Here is a 17,974-nt window from a genome sequence, read left to right on the forward strand (position 1 = left end):
TAATGCCTCATGGTTGAGGCTGGACAGAGCATCAAAAAGAGCTGGCCTTATTGCCAATAATTAATTTCAACTTTGATTTTTTAAGAGCCCATGCAGGTTTGCTATGTGAGTGTTGTATACATTTAGAGCCTTCTGTATTGTCTTATTACCTTCTCTTGCCAGCGTAACTTTTTTATGAACTGCTTAAACAGGAGAGTTTACCAAGTAGCTTCTAATAAAACGCAAGGGCTCCTAAATATGCAGGGAGAGAAGAGTGAAGTAGCACATCAAGGGCTATATACAAATGAATCATAGAATCATAGAGTTGGAAGGGGCCATACAGGCCATCTAGTCCAACCCCCTGCTCAACGCAGCATCAGCCCTAAGCATCCTAAAGCAATGCATGAAGGAGCTCTCCATATTGTAAATGGGAAGTGCAGCTTAGTGGGTTCTCACTTTTACGTTTGCATAGATAAACTCAAGCCTACAGAATATTTGACCGATCAAAACCAAATTAGAGATTTTAAAATATGTATGAATCAGAACTGAATAAAAGTTTTTAGCGTTTCAGTTTATGCAAAAAGATCCTAAATCCATCTGACTTTCCACCTTGATGGACTTAAGGCAGGTGCACTGAATGAAATTTCATAACAGTAATTGTATTTTGGGAGGGGGGGTTCCATTGTATTCAGCAGTAGAGGATCAGTCATAGAAATATGTACACAGTGCAGAGCTCAGCCCTGAAGGACCTGATTTTTTCACTTTCCAGGATTGAGGAATCTGTCTGCAGATGGAATGTGGACATAACTGATTTTATTTACACCATTTTTGGGTCAGGAGCAAGTCATTTGTACATACTGTATCTCTGTTAACTCATGTTTAAATATAAGATATTTAAGATGCTTTAGGATGCTTTGGGCTGATCCTGCGTTGAGCAGGGGGTTGGACTAGATGGCCTGTATGGCCCCTTCCAATTCTATGATTCTAACTAATTTAGTGACTAAAAGAGGAAATAACAGTTTTAAAGAAGAGAAAGGTTAGATTAATATTGTCCTAGGTTACTATGGTAGTATTTATAAGCATTATATAATAACTAGCTGCAAAGCCTGTTCCTAAGAACGGGCCTTGAAAGGTTCCCCTCCCCTGGTCCCCAGCCAGGCAGCTTAAGGTGGCTTTGGGTCACAGCTCACAGCCAGATCAAGTGGGGCAGGCGGGGGCTGGCCAGCTCGTTAGCAGGCCCAGGACTAGGGTTGTGCGATTCGGCGCGGCGCTGGCTGCGCCCGGACGGAACGGCCGCTTCGGCGGCCGAATCGCACAACCCTACCCAGGACATAGCTCCTTAGCAGGCCCAGCATAGCAGGTCAGGAGGCCCTCGTGAGCAGGCCCAGCCTAGCAGGCCGGGAGGCTCTTGTGAGTAGGCCTAGGCCGGGAGGCCCTTGATAGCAGGCCCAGCCTGGCAGGCCATGAGGCCCTCATTAGTAAGCCCTCTAGCACGACCTTTTGCCCAGGGCCCTCTCCCCTTACCTGCTGCCGGCTCCAGGCACTGAGGTGCATCTGAGAGCAAAGAGGCTAGAGTCCAGGGACAGAGGGTGAGAGCTGCAGGGGCAGGGCAAATTGGTGCAGCCAGCCAGCTTTGCTGACTGTACCCTGATTGGCGCTATTCCAACTTGGACAGCTGGGTATGTTTCACCCCCTAGGCTGTTTCACAAATATATAGAGGAACCATGGATAAGGGCTAGGGGCAAAGCCCATTGCGTTCAGGAATACAACGGGCGCTAGATGGGTTGTGTGTGCGTGTGTGCACGCACATCTGTGTGTGGAAGAACTCTGCAGTGCAGATGAACTCTCCCTCCCCTAGGACCTGGAAGGGCTTCAGGCTGGAGGCGTCACCAGAAGGGGCGGCTCTCATGCAGCAGGGATCTGCAGCCTCCAAGACTCAGAGAGAAGTGGAAGGAAGAGGGGGCGGGTCAGGGGTGGGGACGGAAGGTGATTGGCTGGCCACTGGACAGTAAAGCCAGTTGGAGGAGGCACTCAGGGGTGGGACAGCCGCCCAAGTGGGTGTTGGCACTTAAGCCATTAGACCAGCTTCTCCTACAAGCCCTTACCAGAAATATTAAGTGGAACACATTTCTTCTTAGAGGATCCAATAAAATCCATGAGCCAGCCCTGCTTGTACTGGTTGATAAACACTTAATGGGAACTGTAAATAATCACAAGACTTCTGAATTAACTTTGGGAATAAACCTCACTGGAATTGGTCATTGTACTAATCTGCTGGGAGCGATTGAGGGCAATAGAAGAAGGGGATGACAGAGAATGAGGTGGCTGGATAGAGTCACTGAAGCAGTCGGCACAAGCTTAAATGGGCCCAGGGAATGGTAGAGGACAGGAAGGCCTGGAGGATTATTGTCCATGGGGTCGTGATGGGTCGGACACGACTTCGCACATAACAACAATAGTAACAACATCTCATCTGGTGCACACGTACATGATGTTCACCTCATGGTATGGTTCCTAGGATGTAGCAGGTTCCAGTTGATGAGTCTTCTGGCATGGTGGTAGGGGGAGAAAAATGTCCTGCCTATCATTGGTTTGGAGATTATGCTTCTAATATGTTACAGTATTCAGGCACTTACAAAAAGCAACTGCAGTTACAGGTAACTTCAGTATATTCTTACACAGACTTTGTGATCCCGAATGCTAGAACTTATGGAGTATATATTTCAACATCAGGAGAGGTTGACGAGAATCTAGACTACATGATGGCTAGAAACAAGAGTAGCTTCATGTGTATTACTTTAATTAACTGAAGAGTACCATATTGCCTGCAACAATTTCTTACAGTTGTTTCAGAAGCAGCCTGTTACACTGCTTGGAGTTACTGTTAAGAGTCCCTCTTGTCACACATACTGGCCATTAGGGATATGTTGAAAAGCACTGTCTCCTTCCCTGGCTCAAATGGCAATCTAGTCCATATAAAGAAACACCATTGGTTTCTCGTGGAAATACCTGAAAGCAAACGAAACCAATAGGCAAAAAATGGTATCTTCTTGAAATTTATTAAATGCAGTCCTAGGTTATTTAAATGTTGATTTAAACGGGGTCCCAGGTATTCAATGGAAATCTAGGCAAGTCGGTGAGGTTGCAAGTATCACAGTTTTGTGATGCAGTTATGTGTCTGGTCTCATAATAAATTAGAATACTGCCAGTTTGTGCTTCTACTTACTGTTTATTTTTCATGATGATGCTTGTTATGCTGCTGGTAGTGCAACTAATTCTCACCTGCAAGAATAAGGTTATCACTGAAATGTTGGGTTTTACATGTGGTATCCAAGTTCCTAGTAGTGGTAGTGTTTTTTTTTTAATATCCTTCTGTACCCCCCCCCACCCACCACGTGGACTTGACAAAAACAAAAAATGAACACATTGTCTTTATCTAATTTTCTAGAGTTAAAGTTCCCATCATGGAGGAGCACCAACATCTGCATTGTGTCAACTGTGTCAGTCGGCGTTGTATGACCAGACCAGAGGCTGGCATTTCCTGTGATTTAATTGGTTGCCCTATGGTCTGTGGAGCAGTGTTTCATTCATGCAAAGCTGAAGAGCACCGCCTTTTATGTCCACTTGAAAGAGTGCCTTGTCTGAACAGTGGTTCAGGCTGCCCATTTACTGTAGCAAGAAACAAAATTGCTGAACATCTAGAAATTTGTCCTGCAAGTGTGGTATGCTGTACTATGGAATGGAATAGATGGCCAGTGAGCTATGCAGATCGCAAATCTTATGAAAATCTGAGTAAAGATGTTGATGAAGTGGAACAGTTGGACATGGCTCTTGCCCTTCAAGACCAGCGTATGCTTCTGGAGTCCCTCAAAGTAGCAACTATGACATCAAAAACAGCTGATCAGGTATCAAAATCAAAAGAACAGACTTCTGTTGTGAGTGCCCCAGATATCACCCTTCCAAATGGCTTGATTCCAGTAGATGAAGAGTCGTATGGTGCACTTTATCAAGCTACTGTGGAAACAACCAAAAGTTTAGCTACAGCACTAGATATCCTGAACACTGCTACTAGAGACATAAGCATGTTAAGTTCAAAACTTGGAATTTCACCATGTGAAACAAGTGAAGATTGTCACATTAAAGAACAAAGTTGTAATAGAAGTGTGCAGCATAAAATGACAGAGCATGAGTGTCTAGATGATGATAATATGGGAGCAGCTGGTGGCATTCACTTGGATGTCTTGAGTCAAAATGTGCAGGTGGAACAAAATGGCTCTAGTGACTTTTACGATTCCATGCAACAATACAATTTTGGCATGATCCTTGATGATTCTTTTTGTAATGGATTTCATGTAGAAAATTCATGTTCAGATATGCTGCAACAGAATGACAAACTAGGAATGTCTAATTCAGAGCAATCTAATGTAGCAAATGGTGTATGTAATTCTTGTGATGAGGCATCAAGTTCTTGTGTCCCCACTTCTGTAGCACCACAACTTAAGGAAGAAATACATCTGCACAATTTGCCTAATGGCAGTATTAATCATGTATATTTACCATATGGCTGTAGCGATGAAGAAATATTGCACAAACAAATTGAACAAGAAAGGCTCAGAAACGTAGATTTATTTTCTTTAATTCCTCATCGTACTTACAGTTTTCTCACAAATCATTATTTCTCTACGCCAAAGGAAAACAAAGCGGTAGATACATCAGATCTGGAAATAACTGAAGATCCTATGGGTCTTCAGGGTATAGACTTAATCACGGCAGCTTTGTTGTTTTGTCTGGGAGATTCTCCTGGTGGTAGGGGAATATCAGATAGCCGTGTTGTTGATGGATATCGTGTTGATTTTGGAACACAGACATTTTCTCTCCCATCTGCAATCCTGGCCACAAATACAATGGTTGGGGAAATTGCTTCAGCCTCTGCATGTGATCATGCTAATCCACAGCTCTCAAATCCAAGCCCTTTCCAGACACTTGGGCTAGACTTGGTACTAGAATGTGTAGCTAGATATCAAACAAAACGCTCAATGTTTACATTTGTTTGTGGACAATTGTTTAGACGCAATGAATTTTCTTCACACTTCAAGAATGTGCATGGTGATATTCATGCTGGACTCAATGGTTGGATGGAACAGAGATGTCCCTTGGCTTACTACGGATGTACATATTCCCAGCGCAGATTCTGCCCTTCGACACAGGGAGCAAAGATTATTCATGACCGACATCTTAGGTCATTTGGGGTTCAGCCTTGCATATCTACTGTGCTCACAGAACCTGATAAGAGATGCTGCTTAGGACTGCATAGTGACCATCTGAGTAGTCTTCCTTTTGAGGTTCTACAACATATTGCAGGTTTTCTTGATGGATTTAGTTTATGTCAGCTCGCACGTGTGTCACGATTAATGAGGGATGTATGTGGAAGTTTACTGCAAGCACGTGGAATGGTCATACTACTTTGGGAAAAAAGAAAGTATCCTGATGGAAGTTCTTCATGGCAAATAAAAGAAAAGGTGTGTATGTATTGATCTGTAGGTGGCAGGAATTGCCCTTACCTCTGCTGGAATTAGCATATTGTCTGGTTATGGTTCTGTGAGTTTCTTCTTCACCCTCTTTCTTGAGTTTCTTCTTCACCCTTCACCCCCTAATGCTTAGACTCAACATATAGTAGGGGATTACTGTTGTACTGGCTCATCCCAACCCGTCTCAGGTTTCTTGTCTCCACTTGAAATCTGGACATTGGTCTTCACAGTTGCATAGAGGTTTACAGGTGCAATGCCTAATAAGTGTATTCATTATCTGAGGATGTAGGTACTAACTATAGGATGGGCTTTGATTCTGGGCCTTGTTCCTTTTATGTCCCTACTAGATTCAAAGCCCGTTCATGTGAATGGGCTTTGAAAGCCCCCCTCCCCCGCCGTGGCTGCCAGCAGACACTTAGAGGTGGCATTGCTTCCTGGTGCGGTGTTTCTGGGCCCAGTGGGAAGGCCTGCTTCCCCCCCCCCCCCAGCAGCGGCGTGGCCTTCCCCTCAGGCCTAGAAGCACACCCGGGGCGCTTCTAGGCCCGAGTGGAAGTCCTCCTTCTTTACTCACAGTGTCCTGCCACTTCCCCATTGCTTTCTGGCCTGTCCTAGTGAGGGCCTAGAAGCCTGTCCTGGTGAGGTCCTAGAAGCCTTTCTGGCCTGTCCTGGTAAGGGCCTAGATTCTGCCCTCACTTGATTGGCTAGAACTGCTGTCTGTCCTGGTGAGGGGCCAATCGGAAGGCGCTTTGCGCCTTCCGATTGGCCCCTCACCCAAATTGGTCCTGCCCACTCTCTGCCCACTTAGCCCTTAACGAATTATGAAGAAGGGAAAGATTCATCTGGTACAGAGGTGGTCCCTTTGGTCATTGCTTTGATGCATAAAAAATATTGGCTCTGCATGAACAGAAGCAATTACCTCTAGAGGACTGCACCTGCAAATGAAACAGTTGCTTAGGATTCAAGCAATTAAGTCCATTGAGAAAGGGGATCAGAGAATGTATGGATGACAGATCTCTTACCACATGTAGCATTTGAACATCTGATGAGGCTTATATGTCTGGATGATTAATACTACAATATATTCACATTGCAGCTAGAAGATTCCTCTATTCAAAGGTTTTGAGAAGAAATAATTTTTCTCAACCAGTCAGTTAACTGATCCTAGATAAGACACTGTTTTCTAGTAGCTACAAGCTGTTAATTATTAGTTGCAGTTACTAGTTGCACAGATAGCAGAACCTTTCCTTCAAGTCTCCTTACTATCCTGTAAGCTTTTTGAAGTTATCTTTCATTTAGTCTGAGGTTGTTCAAGTCATATAGTCAGAGGCTTTAAATATCAGATAACACAAATACATGGCCAGAAGGTATGGATTCAGATGATACAAATGTACCATAGTTGTGTCTCAATTATTATATGTTTGCTTTTGGTGGCTGGCATAATGTGGCTACAACCAGCACTGCTCTAGAATTCTATTACTTCTACTTGAAGTTCATGAATCCTGAACTCAAAACATGTTCTGCATTATAGAGGTTTGAAAATGAAAATGTGTTAGGTTGATAACCCTTGACAATCTTTTTTCTTTTTAAATCTGTTGTCTCTTTTCAATGTGTTTGTGTTTCCTAGGGTGGGACACGTTAAGTCTTCTTGTGACCTTGATACACTCTAGTTCAGTCTATTATTTAGAAAGTATTGTTTAAAAGATATAGTTGTGATTTGAATGCATTCTAAACTGCTCACAAGCTAAGTCCATCCCAAGCCATACTTCTGCTTGTACTGTACCCGACACTGTTGTAGACACAGTCTACTGTACAGTATGCTTATTTGATTCTAAGCGTGTCTGGCTTCTTATGTGCAGAAAACTAATGTCATAAATTAAGCAAGAGGCAGAGGGGGGAGGAAGGAGGAATAGAATTGGGCTGCTGAAATCTTGAAAAAATATGGTATTCTAGCATCGAGAGATTTGTGGGGGGTTCCCCCCCAAAATTTGTCCCCCTTATAATTCCTCACAGGCCTTCAGCCTGTTTGTTATTGTCAGCCATTCTTTTGAGTTGCTGCCACGATCCTCAATCCCGTACTGGCTCCATCAGTTGGATCGCATGATATGGCCAAAGTAAGTGAGCTGGAGTTTTATGATTTTGTCTACTAGTGACAGATCAGACTTTATACTCTGTAGTATTTCCTTGTTTGTGCATTTTGCTGTCCATGGAACCGGCAGAAGTCTTCTCCAACATCAGAGTTCAAATGAATTGATTTTCTCTTGTCTGATTTCTTCTTCTAACTAATCTACATTTGGTAGTCAGGCTTATGTCCTTGCTTTTCCATGTTCAATTCAAGCTTGTCATTGCTAAGTGATGCAGAGCAATTTGACATTATATTTGCATACTGCAATCGCCATGCTCATCAATTTGTGATCCAAGAAAGATGAATTCTTGAATGCATTCAGTTTCTTCACCATCAATTGTTATTGTGACATGTGTTTCTTGCAGTGGCTGTTAATTTTGCCTTTCTAGTGTATAAGAAAAGTTAAATTTCTTACTTAATTCATTGACCTTTGTAATCAGCTATTCTAAGTCTTCCTTAGTTTCTGACAAAAGGGTCGTGTCATCAGCATACTGAAGATTATATTTGTATTCATTCCTCCAATCTTAATTACAGTGTTTGGTTCAACCTCTCAGTGATCTCAGAATATATGTTAAACAGGAAGGGGGAAGAATTCAACCTTGGCACATTCCTTTCTCTGTTTTGAACCACTTAATGTCACCAAATGGTGTACGCACAATGGCTTCTTAGTTTGCAGAGTGACTGCATCAATTTAATCAAATGTGCTGGTGCACCCAAATTTTGCAAGGTTTCCCACAATTTGTTGTGATCCACACAATCAAAAGCTTTCTTATAGTCAATAAAGCAGATGTAGACATCCTTCTGATATTCCTCTGACTTTTCCAAAATTCAGCACAGTTTTGCTATATGATCACGAGTGCCATGCTGTCATCGAAAACCAGCTCTGGCACAAAGCTATAATGATTTTGATTGGTACACATTTCAGCAGCTTCATAGATATGATGCCAATGCATGGGGCCATGTTGTTTGACAATTGACTCAAGGCTACTTCAGCTTCCTCCTCATGAGTGGCCGGTTCAAGTTCCATTTCTATTTCTTTTTCATTTTGAAGAAAGCGAACTTCTGTTCTGCATATGTACAGTTCTGTGTATTCCTGCCACCTGTTCTTGATGCTCTGTTTGTCAGTTCCTCCCCTTATTTATCTTTGATAATGTTTTTGCAAGCAGCCTGTACATCTCTCTAAATACCGACTTCTGAACTCTCATGTTAATACTGAACCCAGATACTCAAGATTGAAAAAAATGCAATGGTAATGACATTAAGCAGTCAAAATGAGATGTACTTTGAACCTTTCTGTCTCTTCAGTGCTAATTTGATAGAAAAAGGTTTTCTTTTGGTAATGACTCAAATAAAAAAACCCGAACCCTTTCTTTGGGTGGGGGAATAGGAAATGCGTATGTATATCCAGCTGATAACGATGCTGTCATTGAAGAATAAAAGGGAGGAATAAAAGGGAAGAATAAAAGGCTTGAAGAATAAAAGGGAGGAGTATATAACTGAGGGAAGCTTCATATGCCCACCATAGAATTATGAATCAAACAGCATTATGGTTTGAATACCAAGCCATGCTTGCATCTTACCCTGTTCTTTTGAAGACACAGTTTACTGTGGAATATGTTCATTAGATGCTAAGCATGTCTGCAAGAGCGGTGTCTATCGGTAAGCCTAAAAGTGCCTATTAGAAGAGAAAAATGCTCTGTAGCACAGTGCTGCCTCTGCAACGAATGGGGTGTGGCACAAATACAAGCAAATAATAGGATCTAAGATATGTCTGTACCCAACCAATTGTCCGTTTATTTGGCTAGTGCATGTTATTACTATTGTGTATCACATATTTGTCATGTATTATTTTGCTATTCAAACATCAGTTCTTTTCATCCATGTCACCCATAGTGCCTTGCTAAAATACAAATGCAGTCTGTAATACTATTTCTATTTTCTAGGTATGGCGCTTCAGCACAGCTTTTTGTACTGTAAATGAATGGAAATTTGCTGACATCGTAAGCATGGCTGACCACTTGAAGAAATGTAGTTACAATGCTGTAGAAAGACGGGAAGAGGCTGTGCCACTGCCATGTATGTGTGTCACACGAGAGCTTACAAAAGAAGGACGTTCACTGCGCTCTGTCTTGAAACCTGTACTTTAAATATGAAGTTTCTTCAATTGCACATACTCAAGCACCTGATGTAACCTCTGTAACATTGTGACACTTTATTAATTTACTAAAGATTTCTAGATAAATCTACTGTCATTATGTACATAATGTTTTGAAGTGGCATTTATTTTTTATAACACTGTCTGGTTAGAATTAATGAAAATTGCCTTAATGTTTGAAAATTATGGAACTTGCTGGACAGGGTAGTTTTATATAATTTATATAATTTACAGATTTTTCTTTAGGGATTTTTTCCAACTTAATGGTGCCCATTTCCCTTTTATTGATTTCAGACTTTTAGAGAGATGCACATTTTCAGACAGGAACTTGAATTACGTTGAGACAGGAATCTGACTAAATAGCTTGTATGTTTGGTCATTTTGCAGATTAAGAAATCTGCAGATATAAGACATTTAAAAGGTTAAATGCTGAACATAATTTAGCTGTGCATATCTTAAACAGTTATTTTTCTTCTTTACTTCTGTGGCCTCTCAAAATACACTGTCTCAGCTGAAATTAGTATCTGCTTGAGGTGATATAGGACATGTGCTTTTAGTGACTGCAAATGAATAAGGGAGACAATCCTCAGTTCTTTGAAGGCAATGGTTTGACTCCCCTTGATTTTAATTGAATTGAACTGCAGCAGAGATGTTTATAAATAATGTGTTCCTGATGATCAATATGTTACTGTGAACAGCCTTATGAAGAAAAATTGGTTTCTTGTATACTTACACCTACACTTGCAGTTGAGAGAACTTCCTGTTAATGAGTAAGGTAAATGTAAACAAAATTCCCTTAGCTTCCTGTAAACCAGATATACAGGATTTATAATTTTAGATGAATAAACCTAATGAAGGGCTTATGATCTATGATGATGAGAGAGCATCCTGTTAACATGCCTACAGATGTAGTACATGGCATCAAGGCTATTTTAAATTCTATAAGACTCTGATTCTGAACACGCTTAAGTAAGCTCCACTGAAACCAGTGGAACTTATTTCCAAACAAATGAGTTTAGATGAGATGGGTGCTGGTATGCCATCTTTATAAGATGAGAATCCATTTGTTGCATAAAGTATATCATAAATGCATGTTCATCCATTTCACAACTTCACATTTTTCCATAGTCTTCCATTGAAGACACTGTGTTTAATGTTTACTGTAATTATGCCTTTAACTATACTTTAACTATACTATAACTTGGAGGCTTTCATACATGATATTACCTGGGGAGTGTGGGTGGGGGGGTGTTGCACTTGGTAATTCTGTGCCACAGACTAAAAACAGATCAAGGTTGTAATCTATAAATAGTGTGTTCCATTTTAAGAGGAAAAGTATTGAAAAGTTTATTGCAGAAATGGCCTCATATTTGTAATAGTCTTTTGTATACAAAAATACACATCTACAGCATACATGATTCCAGTCTGGGAAATAATATCTTATTCGTAACTTGGACTGTCCCCTTTTAAAAAAATTAAGCCTCATTATCTAGTGCCATATCTTGAGACCACTGGAGTTCTGAATACTTGCTTTATCTATTTTCTGGAATGCCTGGACAGTGGGATCAGTTAACTATTCTCACAAAGCTGCCTTTCTCATTTGAAGGGCCTAGAGAATTTTTCTTCAGCCCTGCAGGATCTGGTCTTCTATTGATAGTTGAGCATCATCCGAAATTGTAATAATTGGGAGAAGAAAGAAGCCTTGATAACACACTGAGTCTTCTTTTGTTGGTGTGACCAACCGAGGCTTAGGTAGTGTTTTTCTTCAGCAATACATCTTTGATGCTTGTTGCCTCTCTTTTTTTCTAAAAATATGTCTCTGAAAAAAAGAAAACTATTCCCTCAATAGGTTTTAAAAGCGGTTTCCTGTATTGTGTTCATCCGTTAAGTACCTTATTTGTGTGTATTTCTGTATTCTTTTCCTTTTTGTCCTGTTAGGGTGTGGGGGGAAAGTGTCTTGGCCCTTTGAGTGAATACTGCTGATGCTCAGGCTGGAAGGTTCTCTAAGCTGTTAAAACCTATGATTAATAACTAACTCAGTTCAGTTGTGTCGCAATAAGTATTTTGAATACTTCATTGTCAACATTACATGCACTTTTATTTTTGAATCTAGACACTTAAAACTTTAAAATCCAGAGCTATTAAAAATATAATGCTGTTCAAAATAATCTTTTTTGTATACTTGTGTGCAGGAATTAAATACAAATCTAGAAGACTAGTATTTTATACTGCTGTGCAGTTTTACAAAAAACAAGCAGTAGTATATAGTTTGTCATTACTTTACTTTCTTTGTTCCCTTCTACTTACATTTTAAGTGTTTGCCAAGTCTCTCTTAGGGTTTGGTTCCCTGTTGCTTTGCCTTTATTTACCAGTTGTTTCTCTTACCAATACGACACTGTTCACCTTTAAAAATTTTTCAGTTAATATCATTTTTCAGTGTCTGATATTATCCTAATTAAATACATTTGCCATTTCCCTCTTATTTGTGTTTGATTTTTTCCCTCTTGATCACATTTATGATCTATTTGCAATAAAGCCTGCTGCACAGAAAAATACAAGATCTAGAAAATGGTTGCTGGGCTGGCCAAAGCCCATTACCTAGGTGGGACACACCCATGACACAGCCCCCACCCCAGTCTGGAGGCCACTCTTTGTCTCTGCCATCACTGCTCATCTCTTGACTACAAAGATCGGCTCCCCAGGCGAAAATGCCTGCTTTGGAGGGCGAATTCTGAGGCATTGTACCCTTTTGGGGCTCTTCTCCCAAATCCCAAGAGATATTTCCAACACTGGGTTTGCTGGCTGTGAGGTTGAAGGGGAAAGCTCCCCCTCCCCTCATGCATGCCCCTTCCAAAGAAATGTGTGGAGCCACAGACACCCCTGTGTCACTCTCAGAAGAGCAGCTGTGATGGCTGCCCCTCAACACACAGAGAGCAAAATGTGTTCCTTATCTCAGTTGCTGTTAGAGGCTTCCTTCACATCAGGCCTGAAACTGTGGGGTGGGGTGCAAGACATCTTAGTAAGAGCTGCAATTGCCCCTGAGTAGGGAATATTCCACCAATAGGAAAAGGCAGTCATTTAATTAGTGGTTGCTGGGCAGCTTTCTAGGGCCACGGAATATGCTAGTTAATTGGTGAGCTGCTCTTGATTATAAATTCCCTTTTATTTGGGATGATGATGATGTAGTATTGCAATTCGTTGGTAGTGGGTAGACTTGGCATCAAGATATTTAAGAGGCAAGCTCATACACAGGGGAGATGCTGTGGCTTAGTGGTAGAGCACCTGCTTGGTATAGGTTCAATCCCTGGTACATTCAATTACAGAGACAAGAGCTGGGAGTTTTGTATGCCACTTTACCAGGAGTCTCAAAGTGGCTTACAAATGCTTTCTTCTCCCCACAACAGGATGCCCTGTGAGGCTGAGAGAGCCCTGATATTGCTCAGTCTGAACAGTTCTGTCTGTGCTGTGATGAGACCAAGGTCACCCAGCTGGCTGCATATGGGGGAATTGGGATTTAAACCCAGCTCGCCAGATTAGAAGCAGCCACTCTTAACCACTACACCAAGTAAATAGACGACATAAAGGAATTCTGCCTGAGAACCTGGAGCCACTGCTAGTCTGAGTAGATGTACTAACCTCAATGAACTCATGGTCTGATTCAGTATAAGGCAGCTTCATATTTAAGGAGGTGAATATCACTATCAAGAATGTAGAATGAGAATGTCCTATCCCTCAATACACTTGACTTGTAAAAATTTGCTGGAAGCTGGATTATATTGTTCTTGTTTTTTATGTTGTAGATTTGTGATGCAATAGACCATTTAACAGTCATTCTGTTTTAACATTTAATTATTCGGAGATCTCAAATGTTTCTCACAACTCTTAATGGATGCTAGTGAACCTGCATGTCATTTTAGTGTCCAAGCTCAAAATGTAGGAAAGCTTTATAAACATAGATTTAAAATGTCTGGAATTTGGGAGGAGGGAAAAAATAAAATAGGTACATGCAGTACTTATTTTCCTATCAAATCTAAACTTTTTACTCATTTACGTGTACTATGGAATTTAGAGCTATAGCTTTTCTTATATTTTCTATAAGAAAAACCACATATACTTACAAACTGCTGCACCTATTCTCCCTTAGGACATCTACTGAGTTTTGCCCTCTCAAAGACCCATTGTGCACGGCGGCAGCTACTCCGCGCTGCTGCTGTGCTGTTCCTCGTGTATGCACGGGGACGGGGGGTAAGGGGCTGCCCCGGCCTAGCGTGCATAAATGTGCTGTGTGCCGGGGCCAGGAAGCCTGGAACATTGCCGGGCAGGTTAAGTGGCAGCAGCCAAGGGGAATGGGGGGGGCTATGATGAGGGCACAACGCCGGCCCGCCCCAGCCCCTGCAGGTGACCATGGTATCCAGGAAACCATGGACGTTCCTGTGTTTCCATACCGCAGGCCTTCCTTGGCCCTGGGCCGGCCCGTGCCTGCGCTAGTGGCAGGGGCATGCATAATCAGGGATTTTCCCCGATGCCCTGCTGCCGCCAGCGTGGACATTCTGACTCATGCATAATGGGTCAGAGGTAGGAAAAAATAAAAGTTCAAAGTAGAAAACAATTTCTGTAATAAACAAAGTATAGTTTGACAAATGTAGTCACAGGGTATTTTGATATTGTTACATTTTAGTTTTCCACTGCTCTAAGCAAAATTGTTGCCAAAATTATTTACATTTTTAAAATGTATGAATGTACTTGTCTGTACAGGAATCTTTTATCTAATGCTGTAGATGTGGATTGCTGTACATAAAAATTTGCATACTACACATTTACAAACAAATGTTCATTAAAAAAATTAGAAAATATGCACTATACTTTCAGAATGAGTAAAATGTACTTTTAGACAAGGTTTTTCTCATTTAAAATGAACATAATTCATAGGAATGTTTAGTTCTGCTAAATAACTTTCTCCAAAAGAAAATTGAAAAAGTCTTTAGCCTTTTAACTGCTATAATTTTGGGTGAGAAAACTTTGCCTTTAGCATATCGATCTTTCCAAAACAAAGTGTAATATTTTTTTTTAGTGTTCTCTACAATTTCCCAGGTTTTCCACTGGAAGAACTGGGGGAAGAGGGGGGGGGGATTTCCTGGCCAAAATCTTCTCACAACCAATTTTTCCTGGTTCCCCCTCTCCCTTGTACTTAATACTTACTATTGTACAGTCATATGTGCTCCTATGATTAATTAGATTTTGAGAATCCAGATATTAAGATACATATTTGCATAGCTTGCAAATTACATAAGATTGAATATAGGCTTCTAAGTGACAAGACTAAAAGATCATAGGAACATTTTTAAATGTTTTCCTTTTACATGTAGTTTTAATGCAGTGTATCAGGAATCACAGGCAAAAACTTTTAGAAAGCTAAGCAAACATTTGCTTAGCTTTCTGACCTGCCTAGCTGACAATTTCATTTATCAAATGGTAGATGAACCCACAAGAGGTTCAGCCATACTGGACTTAATACTGACCAAAGGCAAGAGTTGGTGGATGGGGTGAAGGAGGTGGGGACCCTAGGGGGAAGTGACATGTCCTCATAGAATTCCTTTTGAGATTGGGGGGGGGGGAGGAAGCTTGTAGCCAGATGAGGATGTTGGATTTTCATAGGGCAAACTTTAATAAACTCAGAGACATGATGAGTGTCATACCATGGATGAGAATGCTGGAAGGGAAGGGAGCATGTGAAGGGTAGGCACTACTCAAACAAGAGCTATTGCATGCTCAATCAATGACTATCCCAGAAAGACGAAAACATTGCAGGAGCTCTAAGGAGTTCATCTATTTGGATGAACAGAGAACTTCAAGAGGAACTAAGAAAGAAAAGGGAAAAGTTCAGGAAATGGAGGGAAGGACAGAGCTCTAAAGAAGAGTACCTACAAGTTACTAGGCACTGTAGATCAATCATCAGAAAGGCCAAAGCTGAGAGTGAGCTAAGATTGGCCAGGGAAGCCCATTGTAACAAGAAACGATTTTTCAGTTATGTGAGGAGCAAAAGTAAAGTAAAGGAGGCAATAGGCCCACTGTTGAGTGCAGATGGACAAACTCTAATGGAGGATGCAGAGAAAGCAGAAAGGCTCAGCGCCTATTTTACATCTGTTTTTTTCCCACAGGTGAAAGGGTTTAGGCACATCTAGAGATGGCAGTAGCCAAGGGATAGTGTCTGGATGGCAGGTTGACATGGACAGAGGTTGTTGAGAGGCATTTAGCTGCACTGGATGAGTTCAAATCCCCTGGGCTGGATGAAATGCACCCAAGAGTGCTCAAAGAACTTTCCGGATAACTTGAAGAACCCTTGTCCATCATCTTCAAGACCTCTTTAAGGACTGGAGATGTCCCGGAGGACTGGAAGAGAGCAAACATTATTCCAATCTTCAAAAAAGGGAGGAAGGATGACCCGGGAAACTACAGACCAGTGAGTCTGACCTCTGTTGTGGGGAAGATAATGGAGCAGATATTAAAGGGAGCGATCTGCAAACATCTGGAGGACAATTTCGTGATCCAAGGAAGTCAGCATGGATTTGTCTCCAACAGGTCCTGCCAGACCAACCTGGTTTCCTTTTTTGGCCAAGTAGCAGGTTTGCTGGATCGTGGAAATTCGGTTGATGTTGTTTCCTTGGATTTTAGTAAAGCTTTTGATAAGGTTCCCCATGATGTTCTGATGGATAAATTGAAGGACTGCAATCTGGATTTTCAGATAGGTGGATAGGGAATTGGTGAGAGAACCGCACTCAAAGAGTTGTTGTCAATCGTGTTTCATCAGACTGGAGGGAGGTGAATAGCAGGGTACCTCAGGGCTCAGGGCTCGGTCCGGTCCTTTTTAACGCATTTTTTTAATGATCTAAATGAAGGGGTGGAGGGACTACTCATTAAGTTTGCAGATGACACCAAATTGGGAGGACTGACAAATACTCCTGAAGATAGAGACAGAGTTCAACGAGATCTTAACACAATGGAAAAATGGGCAAATGAGAACAAGATGCAATTTAATAAAGATAAGTGTAAAGTTCTGCATCTAGGTCAGAAAAATGAAAAGCATGCCTACTGGATGGGGGATACGCTTCTAGGTAACACTGTGTGTGAACGAGACCTTGGGGTACTTGTGGATTGTAAACTAAACATGAGCAGGCAGTGTGATGCAGCGGTAAAAAGACAAATGCCATTTTGGGCTGTATCAACAGGGGCATCACATAAAAATCACAAGATGTCATAGTCCCATTGTATACGGCATTGGTCAGACCACACCTGGAGTACTGTGTGCAGATCTGGAGGCCTCACTTCAAGGACGTAGATAAAATTGAAAGGGTACAGAGGAGAGCGACGAGAATGATCTGGGGCCAAGGGACCAAGCCCTATGAAGAGAGGTTGAGGGACTTGGGAATGTTCAGCCAGGAGAAAAGGAGGTTGAGAGGGGACATGATAGCCCTCTTTAAGTATTTGAAAGGTTGTCATTTGGAGGAGGGCAGGATGCTGTTCCCATTGGCTGCAGAGGAAAGGACACGCAGTTATGGGCTTAAACTACAAGTACAATGATATAGGGTAGATATCAGGGAAAAAAATTCACAGTCAGAGTAGTTCAGCAGTGGAATAGGCTGCTTAAAGAGCTTATGAGCTCTCCCTCACTGGCAATCTTCAAGCAAAGTTTGGATACACACTTTTGGATGCTTTAGGATGCTTTGGGCTGATCCTGTGTAGAGCAGGGGGGTTGGACTAGATGGCCTGTATGGCCCCTTCCAACTCTATGATTCTATGATTTGCAAGCGTTTGGAAGAAATCTTTGAAAGAGTAACTACATATCTTTGGTTCAGAGGGGTATTTTGAGGAGTGGGGCCATTATTGCCTTTAAAGAGTGACAAAACTGGCATTGCTATAAATTAGGAATAATCCACACTAGGGGGTGGTGGGCATTCCTAGAATTTATAGTGCTTTTGAAGTACAGCCCCTGCTCGTAGGATTCAAAAAAAGATACTGCAAATGTACTATTGTGTGTGAATTTGTATCATCCATACACTGATGTTGATGTTGATATTCCTGACTACAGGAAGGGGTTATTACATGTCCGTTCAGCTTCTTGTTTGGATTATACCTCAAATCAAGCAGAGGAATTACAGGAGTGATCTCATTTTCCAATCTCTCTCCCCCCCC

The 17,974-nt window shown here is 41.6% G+C and overlaps 1 protein-coding gene across 4 annotated transcripts in view; it reads left to right on the forward strand.

The window, feature by feature from the left end:
• The window catches only part of FBXO30 (F-box protein 30), a 34,719-nt gene extending 22,460 nt beyond the window's left edge, over positions 1-12,259 (forward strand). For all 4 annotated transcript variants that reach the window (XM_077350702.1, XM_077350721.1, XM_077350711.1 and 1 more), the window contains 2 exons: positions 3,428-5,498; positions 9,573-12,259. In XM_077350702.1, the coding sequence (XP_077206817.1) occupies positions 3,444-5,498; positions 9,573-9,776 (2,259 nt within the window). In that variant the 5' untranslated portion in view covers positions 3,428-3,443 and the 3' untranslated portion in view covers positions 9,777-12,259. The remainder of the gene's footprint in view (positions 1-3,427; positions 5,499-9,572) is intronic.
• Positions 12,260-17,974: the final 5,715 nt, after the last annotated feature.

This window comes from Paroedura picta, chromosome 1, assembly GCF_049243985.1.
Source record: "Paroedura picta isolate Pp20150507F chromosome 1, Ppicta_v3.0, whole genome shotgun sequence".
Taxonomy (NCBI): Eukaryota; Metazoa; Chordata; class Lepidosauria; order Squamata; family Gekkonidae; genus Paroedura; species Paroedura picta.